The sequence below is a fragment of the Schistocerca serialis genome, chromosome 12 (assembly GCF_023864345.2).
Source record: "Schistocerca serialis cubense isolate TAMUIC-IGC-003099 chromosome 12, iqSchSeri2.2, whole genome shotgun sequence".
Lineage (NCBI taxonomy): Eukaryota > Metazoa > Arthropoda > Insecta > Orthoptera > Acrididae > Schistocerca > Schistocerca serialis.
In genome coordinates, this window is record NC_064649.1 from 28,853,454 (window position 1) to 28,875,951 (window position 22,498).

The 22,498-nt window shown below is 54.2% G+C and overlaps 3 protein-coding genes across 3 annotated transcripts in view; 1 reads left to right on the forward strand and 2 right to left on the reverse strand.

Moving 5' to 3' along the window:
• Positions 1 to 2,536: 2,536 nt before the first annotated feature.
• LOC126428377 (loricrin-like) lies at positions 2,537 to 6,015 on the forward strand. Its single transcript, XM_050090304.1, has 2 exons — positions 2,537 to 3,053; positions 5,579 to 6,015. Exons 1-2 carry the CDS (start codon positions 2,537 to 2,539, stop codon positions 6,013 to 6,015), a joined length of 954 nt encoding a protein of 317 aa, XP_049946261.1.
• A 263-nt stretch (positions 6,016 to 6,278) lies between these two features.
• LOC126428378 (uncharacterized) lies at positions 6,279 to 8,096 on the reverse strand. The gene has a single exon (XM_050090305.1). The coding sequence runs from the start codon at positions 8,094 to 8,096 to the stop codon at positions 6,279 to 6,281; it is 1,818 nt and encodes a 605-aa protein (XP_049946262.1).
• Positions 8,097 to 9,247: 1,151 nt separating this feature from the next.
• LOC126428379 (DBF4-type zinc finger-containing protein 2 homolog) overlaps positions 9,248 to 22,498 on the reverse strand; it is an 88,659-nt gene continuing 75,408 nt past the window's right edge. Inside the window, exon 2 of the mRNA XM_050090306.1 lies at positions 9,248 to 9,734. Coding sequence (XP_049946263.1) covers positions 9,248 to 9,734 — 487 coding nt within the window. The remainder of the gene's footprint in view (positions 9,735 to 22,498) is intronic.

Genomic DNA, 22,498 nt, shown 5'->3' on the forward strand with positions numbered 1-22,498 from the left:
TAGCGTGGCAGCCAGTTTTGGGGTGGCAGCCAGTTTTGGGGTGGCAGCCAGTTTGGGGTGGCAGCCAGTTTGGGGTGGCAGCCAGTTTGGGGTGGCAGCGATTTCGGGTGGCAGGGATTTCGGGTGGCAGGGATTTCGGGTGGCAGGGATTTCGGGTGGCAGGGATTTCGGGTGGCAGGGATTTCGGGTGGCAGGGATTTCGGGTGGCAGGGATTTCGGGTGGCAGGGATTTCGGGTGGCAAGCATTTCGGGTGGCAAGCATTTCGGGTGGCAAGCATTTCGGGTGGCAGAGATTTCGGGTGGCAGGGTTTTGGGGTGGCAGGAATTTGGGGTGGTTGGTTGTTTAGGGGAAGGAGACCAGACAGCGAGGTCATCGGTCTCATCGTATTAGGGGAGGACGGGGAAGGAAGTCGGCCGTGCATTTTGAAAGGGAACCATCCCAGCATTTGCCTGGAGCGATTTAGGGAAATCCTGGAAAACCTAAATCAGGATGGCCGGACACGGGATTGAACCGTTGTCCTCCCGATTGCGAGTCAAGTGTCTAATTTGGGGTGGCAGCCAGTTTGGGGTGGCAGCCAGTTTGGGGTGGCAGCCAGTTTGGGGTGGCAGCCAGTTTGGGGTGGCAGCCAGTTTGGGGTGGCAGCCAGTTTGGGGTGGCAGCCAGTTTGGGGTGGCAGCCAGTTTGGGGTGGCAGCGAGTTTGGGGTGGCAGCGAGTTTGGGGTGGCAGCGAGTTTGGGGTGGCAGCGAGTTTGGGGTGGCAGCGAGTTTGGGGTGGGAGCGAGTTTGGGGTGGGAGCGAGTTTGGGGTGGCAGCGAGTTTGGGGTGGCAGCGAGTTTGGGGTGGCAGCGAGTTTGGGGTGGCAGCGAGTTTGGGTGGCAGCGAGTTTGGGTGGTAGCGAGTTTGGGTGGTAGCGAGTTTGGGTGGTAGCGAGTTTGGGGTGGCAGGGATTTCGGGTGGCAGGGATTTCGGGTGGCAGGGATTTCGGGTGGCAGGGATTTCGGGTGGCAGGGATTTCGGGTGGCAGGGATTTCGGGTGGCAGGGATTTCGGGTGGCAGGGATTTCGGGTGGCAGGGATTTCGGGTGGCAGGGATTTCGGGTGGCAGGGATTTCGGGTGGCAGGGATTTCGGGTGGCAGGGATTTCGGGTGGCAGGGATTTCGGGTGGCAGGGATTTCGGGTGGCAGGGATTTGGGGTGGTTGGTTGGTTGTTTAGGGGAAGGAGACCAGACAGCGAGGTCATCGGTCTCATCGTATTAGGGAAGGATGGGGAAGGAAGTCGGCCGTGCCCTATGAAAGGGAACCATCCCAGCATTTGCCTGGAGCGATTTAGGGAAATCACGGAAAACCTAAATCAGGATGGCCGGACGAAGGATTGAACCGTCGTCCTGCAGATTGCGAGTCAAGTGTCTAATTTGGAGTGGCTGGGAGTTGGGGTGGCAGCGAGTGTGGGGTGGCAGCTAGTGTGGGGTGACAGCTAGTGTGGGGTGGCAGCTAGTGTGGGGTGGCAGCCAGTTTGGGGTGGCAGCCAGTTTGGGGTGGCAGCCAGTTTGGGGTGGCAGCCAGTTTGGGGTGGCAGCCAGTTTGGGGTGGCAGCCAGTTTGGGGTGGCAGCCAGTTTGGGATGGCAGCCAGTTTGGGGTGGCAGCCAGTTTGGGGTGGCAGCCAGTTTGGGGTGGCAGCCAGTTTGGGGTGGCAACCAGTTTGGGGTGGCAGCCAGTTTGGGGTGGCAGCCAGTTTGGGGTGGCAGGCAGTTTGGGATGGCAGGCAGTTTGGGATGGCAGCCAGTTTGGGGTGGCAGCCAGTTTGGGGTGGCAGCCAGTTTGGGGTGGCAGCCAGTTTGGGGTGGCAGCCAGTTTGGGGTGGCAGCCAGTTTGGGGTGGCAGCCAGTTTGGGGTGGCAGGAATTTCGGGTGGCAGGAATTTCGGGTGGCAGGAATTTCGGGTGGCAGGGATTACGGGTGGCAGGGATTTCGGGTGGCAGGGATTTCGGGTGGCAGGGATTTTGGGTGGCAGGGATTTCGGGTGGCAGGGTTTTGGGATGGCAGGGATTTGGGGTGGTTGGTTGGTTAGGGGAAGGAGACCAGACTGCGAGGTCATCGGTCTCATCGTATAAGGGAAGGACGGGGAAGGAAGTTGGCCGTGCCCTTTGAAAGGGAACCATACCAGCATTTGCCTGGAGCTATTTAGGGAAATCACGGAAAACCTAAATCAGGATGGCCGGACGCGGGATTGAACCGTCGTCCTCCTGATTGCGAGTCAAGTGTCTAATTTGGGGTGGAAGCGAGTTTGCGGTGGCAGCGAGTGTGGGGTGGCAGCGAGCTTGGGGTGCCAGCCCGTTTGGGGTGCCAGCCAGTTTGGGGTGCCAGCCAGTTTGGGGTGGCAGCCAGTTTGGGGTGGCAGCCAGTTTGGGGTGGCAGCCAGTTTGGGGTGGCAGCCAGTTTTTGGGTGGCAGCCAGTTTGGGGTGGCAGCCAGTTTTTGGGGTGGCAGCCAGTTTGGGGTGGCAGCCAGTTTTGGGGTGGCAGCCAGTTTGGGGTGGATGCCAGTTTGGGGTGGCAGCCAGTTTGGAGTGGCAGCCAGTTTGGGGTGGCAGCCAGTTTGGGGTGGCAGCCAGTTTGGGGTGGCAGCCAGTTTGGGGTGGCAGCCAGTTTGGGGGTGGCAGCCAGTTTGGGGTGGCAGCCAGTTTGGGGTGGCAGCCAGTTTGGGGTGGCAGCCAGTTGGGGGTGGCAGCCAGTTGGTGGTGGCAGCCAGTTGGGGGTGGCAGCCAGTTGGGGGTGGCAGCCAGTTGGGGGTGGCAGCCAGTTGGGGGTGGCAGCCAGTTGGGGGTGGCAGCCAGTTGGGGGTGGCAGCCAGTTGGGGGTGGCAGCCAGTTGTGGGTGGCAGCCAGTTGTGGGTGGCAGCCAGTTGTGGGTGGCAGCCAGTTGGGGGTGGCAGCCAGTTTGGGGTGGCAGCCAGTTGGTGGTGGCAGCCAGTTGGTGGTGGCAGCCAGTTTGGGGTGGCAGCCAGTTTGGGGTGGCAGCCAGTTTGGGGTGGCAGCCAGTTTGGGGTGGCAGCCAGTTTGGGGTGGCAGCGAGTTTGGTGTGGCAGCGAGTTTGGGGTGGCAGCGAGTTTGGGGTGGCAGGGATTTCGGGTGGCAGGGATTTCGGGTGTCAGGGATTTCGGGTGGCAGGGATTTCGGGTGGCATGGATTTCGGGTGGCAGGGACTTCCGGTGGCAGGGATTTCCGGTGGCAGGGATTTCGGGTGGCAGGGATTTCGGGTGGCAGGGATTTCGGGTGGCAGGGATTTCGGGTGGCAGGGATTTCGGGTGGCAGGGATTTCGGGTGGCAGGGATTTCGGGTGGCAGGGATTTCGGGTGGCAGGGATTTCGGGTGGCAGGGATTTCGGGTGGCAGGGATTTCGGGTGGCAGGGATTTCGGGTGGCAGGGATTTCGGGTGGCAGGGATTTCGGGTGGCAGGGATTTCGGGTGGCAGGGATTTCGGGTGGCAGGGATTTCGGGTGGCAGGGATTTCGGGTGGCAGGGATTTCGGGTGGCAGGGTTTTGGGGTGGCAGGGATTTGGGGTGGTTGGTTGGTTGTTTAGTGGAAGGAGACCAGACAGCGTGGTCATCGGTCTCATCGTATTAGGGAAGGACGGGGAAGGAAGTCGGCCGTGCCCTTTGAGAGGGAACCATCCCAGCATTTGCCTGGAGCGAGTTAGGGAAATCACGGAAAACCTAAATCAGGATGGCCGGACGCGGGATTGAACCGTCGTCCTCCCGATTGCGGGTCAAGTGTCTAATTTGGGGTGGCGGCCAGTTTGGGGTGGGAGCCAGTTTGGGGTGGCAGCCAGTTTGGGGTGGCAGCCAGTTTGGGGTGGCACCCAGTTTGGGGTGGCACCCAGTTTGGGGTGGCACCCAGTTTGGGGTGGCACCTAGTTTGGGGTGGCACCCAGTTTGGGGTGGCACCCAGTTTGGGGTGGCACCCAGTTTGGGGTGGCACCCAGTTTGGGGTGGCACCCAGTTTGGGGTGGCAGCCAGTTTGGGGTGGCAGCCAGTTTGGGGTGGCAGCCAGTTTGGGGTGGCAGCCAGTTCGGGGTGGCAGCCAGTTTGGGGTGGCAGCCAGTTTGGGGTGGCAGCCAGTTTGGGGTGGCAGCCAGTTTGGGGTGGCAGCCAGTTTGGGGTGGCAGCCAGTTTGGGGTGGCAGAAAGTTTGGGGTGGCAGCCAGTTTGGGGTGGCAGCCAGTTTGGGGTGGCAGCCAGTTTGGGGTGGCAGCCAGTTTGGGGTGGCAGCCAGTTTGGGGTGGCAGGGATATCGGGTGGCAGGGATTTCGGGTGGCAGGGATTTCGGGTGGCAGGGATTTCGGGTGGCAGGGATTTCGGGTGGCAGGGATTTCGGGTGGCAGGGATTTCGGGTGGCAGGGATTTCGGGTGGCAGGGATTTCGGGTGGCAGGGTTTTGGGGTGGCAGGGATTTGGGGTGGTTGGTTGGTTGTTTAGGGGAAGGAGACCACACAGCGTGGTCATCGGTCTCATCGTATTAGGGAAGGACAAGGAAGGAAGTCGGCCGTGCCCTTTGAGAGAGAACCATCCCAGCATTTGCCTGGAGCGATTTAGGGAAATCACGGAAAACCTAAATCAGGATGGCCGGACGCGGGATTGAGCCGTCGTCCTCCCGATTGCGAGCCGAGTGTCTAATTTGGGGTGGCACCCAGTTTGGGGTGGCACCCAGTTTGGGGTGGCACCCAGTTTGGGGTGGCACCCAGTTTGGGGTGGCACCCAGTTTGGGGTGGCACCCAGTTTGGGGTGGCACCCAGTTTGGGGTGGCACCCAGTTTGGGGTGGCAGCCAGTTTGGGGTGGCAGCGAGTTTGGAGTGGCAGGGATATCGGGTGGCAGGGATATCGGGTGGCAGGGATTTCGGGTGGCAGGGATTTCGGGTGGCAGGGATTTCGGGTGGCAGGGATTTCGGATGGCAGGGATTTCGGGTGGCAGGGATTTCGGGTGGCAGGGATTTCGGGTGGCAGGGATTTCGGGTGGCAGGGATTTCGGGTGGCAGGGATTTCGGGTGGCAGGGATTTCGGGTGGCAGGGATTTCGGGTGGCAGGGATTTCGGGTGGCAGGGATTTCGGGTGGCATGGATTTCGGGTGGCATGGATTTCGGGTGGCATGGATTTCGTGTGGCAGGGATTTCGGGTGGCAGGGATTTCGGGTGGGAGGGAATTCGGGCGGCAGGGATTTCGGGTGGCAGGGATTTCGGGTGGCAGGGATTTCGGGTGGCAGGGATTTCGGGTGGCAGGGATTTCGGGTGGCAGGGATTTCGGATGGCAGGGTTTTGGGGTGGCAGGGATTTGGGGTGGTTGGTTGGTTGTTTAGGGGAAGGAGACCAGACAGCGAGGTCATCGGTCTTATCGTATTAGGGCAGGACGGGGAAGGAAGTCCGCCGTGCCCTTTGAGAGGGAACCATCCCAGCATTTGCATCGAGCGATTTAGGGAAATCACGGAAAACCTAAATCAGGATTTCCGGACGCGGGATTGAAACGTCGTCCCCCCGATTGCGAGGCAAGTGTCTAATTTGGGGTGGCGGCCAGTCCGGGTCGGCGGCCAGTTCGGGTCGGCGGCCAGTCCGGGTCGGCGGCCAGTCCGGGTCGGCGGCCAGTCCGGTGTGGCGGCCAGTCCGGTGTGGCGGCCAGTCCGGTGTGGCGGCCAGTCCGGTGTGGCGGCCAGTTCGGGGCGGCGGCCAGTTCGGGGCGGCGGCCAGTTCGGGGCGGCGGCCAGTTCGGGGCGGCGGCCAGTTCGGGGCGGCGGCCAGTTCGGGGCGGCCGCCAGTTCGGGGCGGCCGCCAGTTCGGGGCGGCCGCCAGTTCGGGGCGGCCGCCAGTTCGGGGCGGCCGCCAGTTCGGGGCGGCCGCCAGTTCGGGGCGGCCGCCAGTTCGGGGTGGCAGCCAGTTCGGGGTGGCAGCCAGTTTGGAGTGGCAGCGAGTTTGGGGTGGCAGCGAGTTTGGGGTGGCAGCGAGTTTGGGGTGGCAAGGATTTCGTGTGGTAGGGATTTGGGGTGGCAGGGATTTCGGGTGGGAGGATTTTGGGGTGGTAGGGATTTGGGGTGGTTGGTTGGTTGTTTAGGGGAAGGAGACCAGACAGCGAGGTCATCGGTCTCATCGTATTAGGGAAGGACGGGGAAGGATGTCCGCCGTGCCCTTTGAGAGGGAACCATCCCAGCATTTGCCTGGAGCGATTTAGGGAAATCACGGAAAACCTAAATCAGGATGGCCGGACGCGGGATTGAACCGTCGTCCTCCCGATTGCGAGTCAAGTGTCTAATTTGGGGCGGCAGCCAGCTTGGGGCGGCAGCCAGATTGGGGCGGCAGCCAGCTTGGGGCGGCAGCCAGCTTGGGGCGGCAGCCAGCTTGGGGCGGCAGCCAGCTTGGGGCGGCAGCCAGCTTGGGGCGGCAGCCAGCTTGGGGCGGCAGCCAGCTTGGGGCGGCAGCCAGCTTGGGGCGGCAGCCAGCTTGGGGCGGCAGCCAGCTTGGGGCGGCAGCCAGCTTGGGGCGGCAGCCAGCTTGGGGCGGCAGCCAGCTTGGGGCGGCAGCCAGCTTGGGGCGGCAGCCAGCTTGGGGCGGCAGCCAGCTTGGGGCGGCAGCCAGCTTGGGGCGGCAGCCAGCTTGGGGCGGCAGCCAGCTTGGGGCGGCAGCCAGCTTGGGGCGGCAGCCAGCTTGGGGCGGCAGCCAGCTTGGGGCGGCAGCCAGCTTGGGGCGGCAGCCAGCTTGGGGCGGCAGCCAGCTTGGGGCGGCAGCCAGCTTGGGGCGGCAGCCAGCTTGGGGCGGCAGCCAGCTTGGGGCGGCAGCCAGCTTGGGGCGGCAGCCAGCTTGGGGCGGCAGCCAGCTTGGGGCGGCAGCCAGCTTGGGGCGGCAGCCAGCTTGGGGCGGCAGCCAGCTTGGGGCGGCAGCCAGCTTGGGGCGGCAGCCAGCTTGGGGCGGCAGCCAGCTTGGGGCGGCAGCCAGCTTGGGGCGGCAGCCAGCTTGGGGCGGCAGCCAGCTTGGGGCGGCAGCCAGCTTGGGGCGGCAGCCAGCTTGGGGCGGCAGCCAGCTTGGGGCGGCAGCCAGCTTGGGGCGGCAGCCAGCTTGGGGCGGCAGCCAGCTTGGGGCGGCAGCCAGCTTGGGGCGGCAGCCAGCTTGGGGCGGCAGCCAGCTTGGGGCGGCAGCCAGCTTGGGGCGGCAGCCAGCTTGGGGCGGCAGCCAGCTTGGGGCGGCAGCCAGCTTGGGGCGGCAGCCAGCTTGGGGCGGCAGCCAGCTTGGGGCGGCAGCCAGCTTGGGGCGGCAGCCAGCTTGGGGCGGCAGCCAGCTTGGGGCGGCAGCCAGCTTGGGGCGGCAGCCAGCTTGGGGCGGCAGCCAGCTTGGGGCGGCAGCCAGCTTGGGGCGGCAGCCAGCTTGGGGCGGCAGCCAGCTTGGGGCGGCAGCCAGCTTGGGGCGGCAGCCAGCTTGGGGCGGCAGCCAGCTTGGGGCGGCAGCCAGCTTGGGGCGGCAGCCAGCTTGGGGCGGCAGCCAGCTTGGGGCGGCAGCCAGCTTGGGGCGGCAGCCAGCTTGGGGCGGCAGCCAGCTTGGGGCGGCAGCCAGCTTGGGGCGGCAGCCAGCTTGGGGCGGCAGCCAGCTTGGGGCGGCAGCCAGCTTGGGGCGGCAGCCAGCTTGGGGCGGCAGCCAGCTTGGGGCGGCAGCCAGCTTGGGGCGGCAGCCAGCTTGGGGCGGCAGCCAGCTTGGGGCGGCAGCCAGCTTGGGGCGGCAGCCAGCTTGGGGCGGCAGCCAGCTTGGGGCGGCAGCCAGCTTGGGGCGGCAGCCAGCTTGGGGCGGCAGCCAGCTTGGGGCGGCAGCCAGCTTGGGGCGGCAGCCAGCTTGGGGCGGCAGCCAGCTTGGGGCGGCAGCCAGCTTGGGGCGGCAGCCAGCTTGGGGCGGCAGCCAGCTTGGGGCGGCAGCCAGCTTGGGGCGGCAGCCAGCTTGGGGCGGCAGCGAGTTTGGGGCGGCAGCGAGTTTGGGGCGGCAGCGAGTTTGGGGCGGCAGCGAGTTTGGGGCGGCAGCGAGTTTGGGGCGGCAGCGAGTTTGGGGCGGCAGGGATTTCGGGCGGCAGGGATTTCATGTGGCAGGGATTTCGGGTGGCAGGGATTTCGGGTGGCAGGGATTTCGGGTGGCAGGGATTTCGGGTGGCAGGGATTTCGGGTGGCAGGGATTTCGGGTGGCAGGGATTTCGGGTGGCAGGGATTTCGGGTGGCAGGGATTTCGGGTGGCAGGGATTTCGGGTGGCAGGGATTTCGGGTGGCAGGGATTTCGGGTGGCAGGGATTTCGGGTGGCAGGGATTTCGGGTGGCAGGGTTTTGGGGTGGCAGGGTTTTGGGGTGGCAGGGTTTTGGGGTGGCAGGGTTTTGGGGTGGCAGGGATTTGGGATGGTTGGTTGGTTGTTTGTTTGTTTAGGGGAAGGAGACCAGACAGCGAGGTCATCGGTCTAATCGTATTAGGGAAGGACGGGGAAGGAAGTTGGCCGTGCCCTTTGAAAGGGAACCATCCCAGCATTTGCCTGGAGCGATTTAGGGTAATCACGGAAAACCTAAATCAGGATGGCCGGACGCGGGATTGAACCGTCGTCCTCCTGATTGCGAGTCAAGTGTGTAATTTGGGGTGGCAACGAGTGTGGGGTGGCGGCCAGTTTGGGGTGGCGGCCAGTTTCGGGTGGCGGCCAGTTTGGGGTGGCGGCCAGTTTGGGGTGGCGGCCAGTTTGGGGTGGCAGCCAGTTTGGGGTGGCAGCCAGTTTGGGGTGGCAGCCAGTTTGGGGTGGCAGCCAGTTTGGGGTGGCAGCCAGTTTGGGGTGGCAGCCAGTTTGGGGTGGCAGCCAGTTTGGGGTGGCAGCCAGTTTGGGGTGGCAGCCAGTTTGGGGTGGCAGCCAGTTTTTGGTGGCAGCCAGTTTGGGGTGGCAGCGAGTTTGGGGTGGCAGCGAGTTTGGGGTGGCAGCGAGTTTGGGGTGGCAGCGAGTTTGGGGTGGCAGGGATTTGGGGTGGCAGGGATTTGGGGTGGCAGGGATTTCGGGTGGTTGGTTGGTTGTTTGTTTAGGGGAAGGAGACCAGACAGCGAAGTCATCGGTCTCATCGTATTAGGGAAGGACGGGGAAGGAAGTCCGCCGTGCCCTTTGAGAGGGAACCATCCCAGCATTTGCCTGGAGCGATTTAGGGAAATCACGGAAGACCTAAATCAGGATGGCCGGACGCGGGATTGAACCGTCGTCCTCCCGATTGCGATTCAAGTGTCTAATTTGGGCAGGCAGCTCGCCCGGGGGCGGCAGGCAGCTCGCCCGGGGGCGGCAGGCAGCTCGCCCGGGGGCGGCAGGCAGCTCGCCCGGGGGCGGCAGGCAGCTCGCCCGGGGGCGGCAGGCAGCTCGCCCGGGGGCGGCAGGCAGCTCGCCCGGGGGCGGCAGGCAGCTCGCCCGGGGGCGGCAGGCAGCTCGCCCGGGGGCGGCAGGCAGCTCGCCCGGGGGCGGCAGGCAGCTCGCCCGGGGGCGGCAGGCAGCTCGCCCGGGGGCGGCAGGCAGCTCGCCCGGGGGCGGCAGGCAGCTCGCCCGGGGGCGGCAGGCAGCTCGCCCGGGGGCGGCAGGCAGCTCGCCCGGGGGCGGCAGGCAGCTCGCCCGGGGGCGGCAGGCAGCTCGCCCGGGGGCGGCAGGCAGCTCGCCCGGGGGCGGCAGGCAGCTCGCCCGGGGGCGGCAGGCAGCTCGCCCGGGGGCGGCAGGCAGCTCGCCCGGGGGCGGCAGGGAGTTCGGGGCGGCAGGGAGTTCGGGGCGGCAGGGAGTTCGGGGCGGCAGGGAGTTCGGGGCGGCAGGGAGTTCGGGGCGGCAGGGAGTTCGGGGCGGCAGGGAGTTCGGGGCGGCAGGGAGTTCGGGGCGGCAGGGAGTTCGGGGCGGCAGGGATTTGGGGTGGTTGGTTGGTTGTTTCGGGGAAGGAGACCAGACAGCGAGGTCATCGGTCTCATCGGATTGGGGAAGGACGGGGAAGGAAGTCGGCCGTGCCCTTTGAAAGGGAACCATCCCAGCATTTGCCTGGAGCGATTTAGGGATATCACGGAAAACCTAAATCAGGATGGCCGGACGCGGGATTGAACCGTCGTCCTCCCGATTGCGAGTCCAGTGTCTAATTTGGGGTGGCAGGGAGTTGGTTTGGCAGGGAGTTCGACTGGCAGGGAATTCGACTGGCAGGGAATTCGACTGGCAGGGAATTCGACTGGCAGGGAGTTCGAGTTCGAATGGCAGGAAAACGTGTGATGGATTTCTACGGATCGACATCGTCGGGTGCATGCTCGCTGGGATGTACGAGAGAGACGTGGGATGGACGAAGACATAAAACATGAAAAACACGACACCTTACCATGCCTAATACAGGGTCAGAAACCTGTCGGCATTCGAAATAACTTTTAGTCGTCTCGAAATGGATAAATACAGGTTTAGTGTGGTTTTCAAGGGATACTTGTGTCATTCTTTCTGAAAAATAGTGCCACGTTTGGGTAACGATCACGCATCCTTCTCTCCAAAGTTTACCCCAAGGGCTCAGTAATATTGAGAATTAGTGACAGTGGTGACCATGGAAGATATAACATCTCATTGTGGTGCTCAAGAGAGTGGTCCAGGACTATGGAATCAGGGCCTCTGTCGTATTGGATCACATCATGACCATTGGGGAACAAAGTGAACCTAATCAGCCAAAATAGTCACATAATCCTTGGTAGTAGTGCGGCCTTGCAGTATAACCAGGGGGCCGTAGAATACCACTATATTGTTGCCAAAAATAGTCACTGAACCGCCGCCTCGTTTCGTGCTGCCAAAAGTTGAAATCAATTTGTAACAAGATTCATCCGACCAAATGATTTTCTTCGATTGCTCTATATTCTAGATTTTATGGCTCCTGTATCATGTTTTCCTGGTAAGGGCATTTGCATCACTGATGAGTGTTTTTGGAGTTCGAGCCCATCACGCAATTCCCTGCTTATGGAACTCGAATGGTGGTGTTTTGGTGATGGCAGAGTTTGCGAATCCGGCAGTCACTTTTGCAATGATTTTTGTAACTGTCGTTCACAGATCTTTTCGTCACGACCCTATTCAATGACCGTCTGTGACGAACACTCGATACGCACTTTCGTCCGCGTCGTAACTTATTGGATGTTTTTCAGCCCTGGTACGCGCTCGTGAAACAGCAAAAACTTGCCCTCTCACGGCTACGTTCGAAGTCACATTGCTCGGACATAATGAAACAGTGTTCTGGCCCCGACTGACACTTTCAACATACTGAGAACTCTCTGCAGGTGCCGCTAGTGGTCAAACACAACAGCGCAACATATAGGCTTGGCTGTCATCAGCATTTATATTCAAACATACTTTTCTGCTGGTTTTTCATCTCTCTGTCCGAACCGTGTACATGATTATGTTGGAGCTCACAATATATTGTAGGAATCTACAACAAATGAACGTCAAAGATATTGGACCGTATGTTTACGAATGCCGATTCTGCGTACAGCATCACGGTGGACTTACCTGTGTACGGAGGCTCCAAGGAGAAATGACGTTGTCGTATTGCACTTGTCGTCGACAACCAGGTCCTACATCTCGCGTAATGGTATGGTATGCTTTAGCATAGACAACACCATGATATCTGGTTCACGTAGTCGGTAATTTGGACGGCAGCTGATGTATTTCGGACCTGTTTAGACCAGTCGCTCTGCATTACTTTGCTGGTTTCTGTGGAGTTATCTTTCAACAGGATAACACAAAACCGCGTGTTTCTCCTGCTGTCCTGGCCCACTTGAATAGGAAGTGTGTTTCACTGTTGCCCTCCTCCTGGCCAGAACGTTCTACAGATCTCTCGGCCACTGAAGACATCTGGTCATGAGTTGTCAACATAGCTGCACGCCACCAGTCTGACATACGCTGAGGTGACAAGTCGTGGGATACATCCTAATAATGTGCCGGGCCTCTTTTTCGCCTGCGTAGTGCAGTCTCTCAACGTCGTATAGACTGAACAAGTCGTCGGAAGTCCCTGGCTGAAATACTGAACCATGCTGCCTGTATCGCCGCCTATATTTACGAAGATGTTGCCGGTACAGGAAATGACCACTCGATTACGTCCCATACATTTTCGATGGGTGGCCAAGTCATTCGCTCAAAATGTCCAGAATGTTCTTCAGACCAATCGCGAACAATTGTGGCCTGTGTAGCGGGACTTTGAATTTCGCCGCACTACACTCGTTCCCTCAGATATAAATTATACCGTCGCAGTTGTATGAGCGCTCGACGGCAGAGAAAATATTTATAAGAAAATGAAGCTACAAAAATTATAACCCTTTTTGTTTTCTACCCGCTATTTTCTCTTGAGAGCGAAAGCTTAACTTCACTTATTCGCTAGTCTTGGTATGATTCAGACGTAAAAACTTATTCGTTAGTCTTGGTCTGATTGACACGTAAAAACTTATTGATGTGCAGACATATAGTATTGTGGAAGCTTGTATGAAATCTGGAGGATGGAGGCAGCCGTAAAATACATTGCATTCAATACCAAGATGGTATTCATTCGTAGACATTAGTAATTCCTGGACGATGAAATTTTCTGCAAGATTTTGGAGCAGCTAAGACTTTTTTATGCAGAAATGAAGCAGGAGATTGTTGGGGAACGAGACCTGAACGCCGCACGAGAGAAGACGTATTAACGTAGTAAAGAATGTACTCTTATCTACGCCATTTCCCCTGTTAATCACCTTTTGTTATTCTCTGTTCTCTTTGAAATAATTTTTGTAGCGGAAATTGGTTTGACTTTTGCTCAGAAACGCCACAAGGACCACCCCAACAATAGCTTTTCCGAATCACGAAGTCCGGTAGCTTTTCTGTAATATGAAGTCCGATTTGCATTCCAATCTTTCCCTGTTTCACGGTCATTAACGATTTTAAAACCCCCTTTTTCTTCATCATTTCTTCCCACATTTTCAACCTTCTCTTTTCATTTCTTCTCTTTTTTTTTCTTATTAACCACTACGCCTGGTGACATGACACATTGTCATCCATAAATATTCCATCGTTATTTTGTAACATGAAATCCATGAATAGCTGAAAATTGTCTCCACGTAGCCGGACTTAACCACTTCCAGCCAGTCATCTGTTCCGCTGGATCACTGTCCGCCCCCGCTAGCTGCGTGCTCAGCGCGGCGGAATGCCACGCCAAGGGGCCCGGGTTCGATTCCCGGCTGGGGCAGGAGATTTTCTCCGTTCAGGGACTGCTGGGTGTTGTGTTATCATCATTGCATCCCCATCTCCAACGTGCAAGCCGCCCAATGCGGCGTCGAATACAATAAGTACTTGCCCTAGGCGGCCAAACTTAACCGAATGGGGAACTCTCGGTCCACAATGCCAGGTGACCCAGTCCATTCCATGTAAACACAGCCCACAGCGTTATAGATCCACCACCAGTTTGCGTAGTACCATGCTGACAACTTGGATTCATGGCTGCGTGTGGTCTACGCCACACTCCATTCTCCCATCACCTCTGATCAAGTGAAATTGGGACTTGTCTGATCGGGCCACGGTTATCGAGCCGTCCAGAGACCAAGCGATATGGTCACGACCCCAGGAGAAGCGCTGCAGGCGATGTGCTGTTAGCAAGGGCACTCGCGTTTGTCGTCTGCTGCAGTTGCCCGTTAACACCTCCCTGCCCTAACGTATATGTTCGCCTTACGTCCCACATCCAATTTTCCGGCTATTTCACGCATTGTTGCTTGTCTGTTAGCACTGACAACTCTACGCAAACGCGTATGCCGTCGGCCACTGAGCTGTTTTGTAGTGAGAGGTAATGCCTGAAATTTGGATCCTCGGCACAGGCTTGACACTGTGGATCTCGGAATATTTAATTCCCTAACGATTTCCGAAATGGAAGTCCCATGCGTCTAGATCAACTACAGTTCCACGTTCAAAGTCTTCGCTCTCGTCGTGCGCCCATAGTCACGTCAGAAACCCTTTCATACGGATCACCTGAGAACAAATGACAACTCCGCCAATGCACTGTCCTTTCACACCCTGTGTCCGCGATACCTATATACAGGGTGGCGCACGAAATGTGTTACTAATTGTTTCTTTCACAATTTACGACGCACATTAGATATCCCGCTGGGATCTCTACAGCAGTACCAGCAGAGCTCGGAAAAACAAATGAGTTACGAAATGATGTTTAATTCACGATACTGCCGCTAGGAGGCTAGTAAGCAGCAATTGCTGACAATGGAAGACTGACGACACAGCAACGATCGGCAATTGTGTTACTTTTCCATGAAACGAAAAGCCTTGTTGTGACTCAGAGGCGTTTTCGAAAACAGTTTAACTCACGATGGGTCGTTTGCAAGAAGACCATCCACAGGTTTTACGATAAATTTGTACAGGAAGGAACAGTATTGTAAGCGAAGTGACCTCGGCCTAAGCCTGTTTGTTCGCCGGAGAATATTGAAGCGGTACGAGTTGCTGTACAGAGAAGTCCCGGGAAATCGTGAAGAAAGGCAGCAGTGCAACTGGGAATATCCAAACGCTCCGTTCAACGCATTCTTGAAAGTGACCTCCATATGTACCCATACAAGATGACCTGCGCACAGAAACTAACTGAAGAACACAAGTAGCAGAGACTACTGTTTGTTCAGTGGGCGGAGGATAGGGAAGAAACTCTCAAAAACGTTTGATTTTCAGACGAGGCGCATTTTCATTTAGACGGTGTGGTTAACGAACAAAATGTACGCTTTTGGGCCACTGAAAACCCCCAAGTGCTTCATGAACGACAACATTATACTCCGAGGATTACAGCAATTTCCAGTCACGGACTTATTGGACCCTTTTTCTTTGAAGAAACTGTGAACAGCGAGCTTTATTTGAAGATGTTTCGCAATAGCTTCATTCCGCAGCTTCTTGCTACTGCCTTGCCCTTCAACACGCAGTGGTTCATGCAAGATGGAGCAAGGCCACATACTGCAAACACTGTGTTGGAGTTTTTACACGAGCATTTCGACATGCGGATCATTTCACTCAGGTTTCCAGGTCCATTCAATGACGGACAAAATTGGCCCCCCAGTAGTCCAGACCTCAATCCATGTGACATTTTTCTTTGGGGGTACCTAAGGGAAAAAATTTTCCCGAAACGTCCGCCTGATTTAATGGAGCTCAGAAGACTTATTCTTAAAGCACGCAGTGAAATTACGGAAGACATGTGCCGTAGGGTAATCACTAACTTCAGTGTTCGTTTGAATGAAGTTAGGAAACGAAATGGACATACTGAGCATGTGCTGATGGTGGTGGTGGTTGTTTGGGGGAAGAGACCAAACTGCGCGGTCATTGGTCTCATCGGATTAGGGAAGGACGGGGAAGGAGGTCGGCCGTGCCCTTTCAAAGGAACCATCCCGACATTTGCCTGGAGTGATTTAGGGAAATCACGGAAAACCTAAATCAGGATGGCCGGACGCGGGATTGAACCGCTGTCCTCCCGAATGCGAGTCCAGTGTGGTAACCACTACACCACCTCGCTCGGTGAGCATGTGCTGAGAAAAAATCTCCATCGACGGCTCTTCATTGTAGTATACGTTCCTTTCAGATTGTATTGACAATAAAGTTTATATTCAAAAACAAATGGTAACACATTTCGTGCGCCACCCTGTATGTGCATTTCACTATTGCATGACTTGTCATCTCGGTGAATAGTCGAAGGAGCGTGGAACGACATACCCGTATCTCGTAGTTGACGCAATGTCTTAGGAATCGTGACCCTTTTTTTTACAATAAAAAACACCGTCCAGATCAATACTTTTTATTTACCGATAACCGGTTTCAATCTGCGCTGCAGCACATCATCGGGTCTGGCGCAGCAAAGTTCAGTTTGTCACTGTTATCTTTCAACAGGATAACGCTGGACCACATGTTCCCCCATCGATCCTTACCCACCTCGACATAGAGTGTGAGCAATTGCGCTTACAAGAAGACGGCACGACCGTGGGGTCCGGGTTTTTCCGAAATTTTGTGTGGTGAAAGAGGACCCCTAACACCTCACGTGGTTAAAATATTAGGACGCACTACTCGGAAAATCCTGAGAAAAATCTGTCCAAAGTTTCTTACGTGCCTTATGAGTATAAAATGTTAGTCCATTGCCGAGCCGCCGTCTGGCCTACATGCTTAGCGTTCGGACCCTTACACCAGAGGTCTCGGGTTCGATTCCTACGGCACTTTTTTCTTCTGTTGCTTGCAAAATTGCAGCGCATTGTTACAGGAGAATCGTGAAATTAATTCCCGGGAAGACTGTATAAAAATTCATTCTATAATTCACCAACAGTTATCGTCACCAATATTCCGAGACATGATTCAATATGCCTGGTTTGTCTCAAAATTATCAGAAACTCCTGGGGCATATTTTTGTACAGATTTATTGCAAACGCCGTGGGATTGTAAAAAATCCGCTTTTATATGTTGCGCAGATGTCGCAAAAATTATTGCTTTGTTTGTTTTTACGATAATTACCACTGCGGTTCTTGTTTATGATTATTATATGTATCAAAATTGAATGTCTCCCAAACGAATTGGTTATTCTGATTAAAAACCCAATGATTCTCCTTATATACTTTACAATGAAAAATGGAAAAACCAGCGCCATGAATTGTGTTGTTGGACAAAAAGAAAATTTGTATTCGAGAATGTAACTAATTTGTTAAAGATAATGTAGGTTTGGAAAACTTTCTGAATAATTGGTGGAATAATGAAAGAAAATGAAACAGTAGAAGAAAAAGTGCCAGAGGAGGAAGAGAACCCGAGACCTCTGGCGTAATAGTCCGAGCCCCAAACATCTAGGCCAGACGGCGGCTCGGCAATGGACTAACATTTTATACTCATAAGGCACCTAAGAAACTTTGGATTGATTTTTCTCGGGATTTTCCGAGTAGTGCGTCCTAATGTTTTAACCACGTGAGGTGTTGGGGTCCTCTTTCACCACACACAATTTCGGACAAATCCCCGACCCCACGCCCGTTAGCGGTGCGAGACTTTAAGATGGTCGGCAGTGCACCTTGAAACCGGTTGGTCGGTAAATAACTTGTAATTCAGCCGGTGGTTGTTTATTTACTACACGTATCTGTCATGCAAGCTCATTTCGATGCCGAGCCCCTTTAAAGCCATTCTTTCTTCCACAGGTCGCAGCTGTATGCGCTGTATTTCGCACCCTATACTCCTCAAGTCCCCTACCAAGTTACTCTTGCACTCTTCCACGTATACCGTACACGCACAACAAGTAAAATTTCGTTTTGGCGATATTTCCTGATTTTCCAGGTTCACTGTCCATCAGTGTGGAGTTAGCTGGGCTATGTTTTGAGCGTGTCCTGTTGTTTTAGTGACTAACTAACGCGCGCAACTGGGAAGACGGCTTTCACGTGACTTGGGCACGCACCCGCCGTGAGGTTAACAAAACATCCGTGCTGTATATACTGGCGTAATTACTTTGCACAGTCCGCCCCTCCCAACTCCGCTATGCATGCAAACTTGGGAAACGCCCTGTTGTAGGCGAATACGGTCTCTACCCCTAACAAAACTTCAGACGTACCTGTCACAACGTTTCGCAGTCTTTCATCTGTCCTGCGCGAAATAAATATCGACAACTGGGTCACGGTTCCATTTATTTCTGAAAAATAATTTCATCTTCTTCTGTGGCGTCCAGTACGAAAATTGATTTACAGCGGGCGTCCAGTACGAAAATTGATTTACAGCAGTCTGGTTGGCAACATATCGCAAGTGTCAACGTCTCTCTGACAACTTTTTCATTTTTGTGTAACAACTGCAGCCGATTTCTTTTCTAATTTTATCTATGTAGATTATCTGTTGCCTTACTCAAGTTCTTACTCACTGGCATCATTTTGTCGAAAGGAGGCATTCGTCTTAAGTGAGAAAGAACGCAACGTATTAATCGCTTTTCAACAATAGCTGCGATTCTTTTTCTTTCCGTGATATACACAACGTCTCGTTTCCCATTTCTGTTAACTAAATGTCAACTGTTTAAACAGCTAGAGGTCTTTCCCTGTAGCCTAAAAACTCATCTGCTGTAGAAGCGAATATATTGTGCCGCAGGGCGGAAAAATGACAGTGAATGACATGATGCGTATATGTTCCCGGTTGGCTGTGGGCTTCACCAGAATCTTAATTACACTCACTAATTTGTTCTGTGCTATCACTGGATTCCACAGATTTAATCTCTGCGCTTGTTGCTCTAGGTTTAGAATTCTCTCGTCGGAACAGCATAGCTTCGAAATAAGGCAAATCTGTTGGTTCTGCATTAGGAGAATGGCCTGAAGTGGAGCTCGGATGCCTGTTCAACTCTTCTTTGAACTGCGGTCAAAAACTTTTTCACATTTTTTGACGCAGTAATCAGGCAAAATAAGCAGAAAAATATCTCTGTAGAAATATTAATTAAAAACCAACTGAAGTAACTACGTAAAGTATTTAAGTAAGTAGTCAGTTGACTATAACAATTTAGGAATCTTGGCAAGAAGGAATTGAAATTCAAGTCTAGCTGGAGAATTTAGAATACATTCTACAGGGTTATTACAAATGATTGAAGCGATTTCACAGCTCTACAATAACTTTATTATTTGAGATATTTTCACAATGCTTTGCACACACATACAAAAACTCAAAAAGTTTTTTTAGGCATTCACAAATGTTCGATATGTGCCCCTTTAGTGATTCGGCAGACATCAAGCCGATAATCAAGTTCCTCCCACACTCGGCGCAGCATGTCCCCATCAATGAGTTCGAAAGCATCGTTGATGCGAGCTCGCATTTCTGGCACGTTTCTTGGTAGAGGAGGTTTAAACACTGAATCTTTCACATAACCCCACAGAATGAAATCGCATGGGGTTAAGTCGGGAGAGCGTGGAGGCCATGACATGAATTGCTGATCATGAACTCCACCATCGGTTTTCCAATCTCCTGTTTAAGAAATGCCGAACATCATGATGGAAGTGCGGTGGAGCACCATCCTGTTGAAAGATGAAGTCGGCGCTGTCGGTCTCCAGTTGTGGCATGAGCCAATTTTCCAGTATGTCCAGATACACGTGTCCTGTAACGTTTTCTTCGCAGAAGAAAAAGGGGCCGTAAACTTTAAACCGTAAGATTGCACAAAACACGTTAACTTTTGGTGAATTGCGAATTTGCTGCATGAATGCGTGAGGATTCTCTATCGCCCAGATTCGCACATTGTGTCTGTTCACTTCACCATTAAGAAAAAATGTTGCTTCATCACTGAAAACAAGTTTCGCACTGAACGCATCCTCTTCCATGAGCTGTTGCAACCGCGCCGAAAATTCAAAGCGTTTGACTTTGTCATCGGGTGACAGGGCTTGTAGCAATTGTAAACGGTAAGGCTTCTGCTTTAGCCTTTTCCGTAAGATTTTCCAAACCGCCGGCTGTGGTACGTTTAGCTCCCTGCTTGCTTCATTCGTCGACTTCCGCGGGCTACGCGTGAAACTTGCCCCCACGCGTTCAACTGTTTCTTCGCTCACTGCAGGCCGACCCGTTGATTTCCCCTTACAGAGGCATCCAGAAGCTTTAAACTGCGCATACCATCGCCGAATGGAGTAAGCAGTTGGTGGATCTTTGTTGAACTTCGTCCTGAAGTGTCGTTGCACTGTTATGACTGACTGATGTGAGTGCATTTCAAGCACGACATACGCTTTCTCAGCTCCTGTCGCCATTTTGTCTCACTGCGCTCTCGAGCGCTCTGGCGGCAGAAACCTGAAGTGCGGCTTCAGCCGAACAAAACATTATCAGTTTTTCTACGTATCTGTAGTGTGTCGTGACCATATGTCAATGAATGGAGCTACAGTGGATTTATGAAATCGCTTCAATCATTTGTAATAGCCCTGTAGTTGTCGAGCATACGGGGTGTACATTAAGTTCGGGAGCACCTTCAATTATTTAGCACAGGAACTAAATATTGTACAGATGTCATACATATTGCAGACGTCAATACGGTAATAGAATTCTTGCCATACCCGTCCCAGCATAGCATCGTCGGCTGTATGGCAGTCGCTTCCCGTATGCTCTCCCGGAGCTCTGCTACATCCCGCAGTAGAGGCGGTACACACACCAGATCCCTAATGTGTCCCCACAGAAAAAAGTCACACGGAGTGAGATCTGGTGATCGGGGAGGCCATTTCATGAAACAGCTGCCCCCTTCTGTAGGACGGCCGATCCATCGATGCGGCAGCTCCGTGTTCAGGTACTCAAGAACTTCACGATGAAAATGGGGTGGAACCACATCCTGCTGAAAGACGAACGGAGAGTGCGATTGCATTTCAGGCATCAGACATTGCTGAAACAGCTGTGATTAGGAATATCCAGTGACAGTGGTCTCGGCGAAGAAGAATGGCCCATACAGTTTCCGACGTGACAAGGCACAAAAAAACATTTACCTTGAAGGAATCACGGTCAAATTGAATGTGTTCTTGTTGATGCTTTGTACCCTACATTCGACGATTGTGCCTGTTCACTTTCCCATTAGTGTGAATAGTGGCTTCGTCGCCAAAAATTAAGTCATGCACAATGCCATCCCGATCCTCATTCAGTTGTTGCAACTGCAAACAAAACTCAAAACGAAACTTCCTGGCAGATTAAAACTGTGTGCCCGACCGAGACTCGAACTCGGGACCTTTGCCTTTCGCGGGCAAGTGCTCTACCAACTGAGCTACCGAAGCACGACTCACGCCCGGTACTCACAGCTTTACTTCTGCCAGTACCTCGTCTCCTACCTCCCAAACTTTACAGAAGCTCTCCTGCGAACCTTGCAGAACTAGCACTCCTGAAAGAACGGATATTGCGGAGACATGGCTTAGCCACAGCCTGGGTGATGTTTCTAGAATGAAATTTTCACTCTGCAGCGGAGTGTGCGCTGATATGAAACTTCCTGGCAGATTAAAACTGTGTGCCCGACCGAGACTCGAAATCGGGACCTTTGCCTTTCGCGGGCAAGTGCTCTACAAACTGAGCTACCGAAGCACGACTCTCGCCCGGTACTCACAGTTTGGAAGGTAGGAGACGAGGTACTGGCAGAAGCAAAGCTGTGAGTACCGGGCGTGAGTTGTGCTTCGGTAGCTCAGTTGGTAGAGCACTTGCCCGCGAAAGGCAAAGGTCTCGAGTTCGAGTCTCGGTCGGACTCACAGTTTTAATCTGCCAGGAAGTTTCATATCAGCGCACACTCCGCTGCAGAGTGGAAGTCTCATTCTGAAAACTCAAAACGCTTGTCTTCGTCGTCGTCGTCGTCGTCATTGAGCTTCTGCGCTAGCTCCAACTTGAATAGTTTCATAGACAGATTCTGTCGTAGGACTTTCCACACTGTCACTTGAGCCATATCGAGTTCACGGGATGCACGACACACCGATTTCTTTGGACTCCTTATGAATGTCTCTCGTACGCGCTGCACATTCGCTTCACTCACACTGGGACGTCCGCTTCTCTTTGCGGGGCACAAGGAACCCGTCACAACGAATTTGTTGTGCCAGTGGTAAATGGCCTTCCTTGTTGGCGGCTTCTTACCGTACGCTGCAGCGTACTTCTTTCTGTCGAACTCTGACACTCACAAAGCTCGCTCTACACCTGAACTCGCCACGTTCGCGACTAGCGCTGACTATCGGCAAATTATCAAACTACGCTGTGGTGGTATACATGAAGAAAAAAACTTTTCAGGGTTTCTCTTCAAAATGACATATGTATGATATCTGTAAAATGTTTCGTTCTTGTGCAATAAATAATTGATAGTGTTCCCGGATTTTATGTACACCCTGTATTCCAGTAGTTTTTTATAGGCTGTAATATTCGCCGTTGACTGTAGAACCATTGACAAAACATTTATCAAACTGATTTTCAAATATGAAACAAATAACACAAGAGGAGGAGGAGGAGGAGGAGGAGGAGGAGAACTGTAAGTAGAGATCTTTAGGGAAAAGATTTAAAACTGAAAGAATTCCACGGTAGGAGAGTAGAAGAAAAACTAGCAAAAAATGGTTTGGAACAGGAGAAAAAGTATCGAAGGAATGAAAGACTGCTGGTAAAAATGAAAGAATGATACAGGATGAAGAGTTCAAATTGGAACGTAATCACTAGAAGGCTTTAACGCGGGAAGAAGAATTGAATGTGGATGGAACGTAACGTGGTATTCCGAGGTCTAAATAAAGCCACCCGCTCACACTCTTCGACGAAACAGTCTTTAGACGTTCGTTTGTTACCTAAGCTTCGTAATTCTTAACTTCCAATGCAACCATCCCTTCAACTAGTTAACATTCATTCTCAAATCTCCTGTAGTTATGAGCTGCGGCTAACGAGTTTTAGGAGAACTGGTTGTACGTTTCTCGTATGATTTTTGCCATTTTAAGTAATTCACCTTTAGTGTACTGAGACGAAGATGAATTAGCGCACCGCACGAGTAGTGAATAAGATCTTTGACGCTGAGTTTTGCCAGT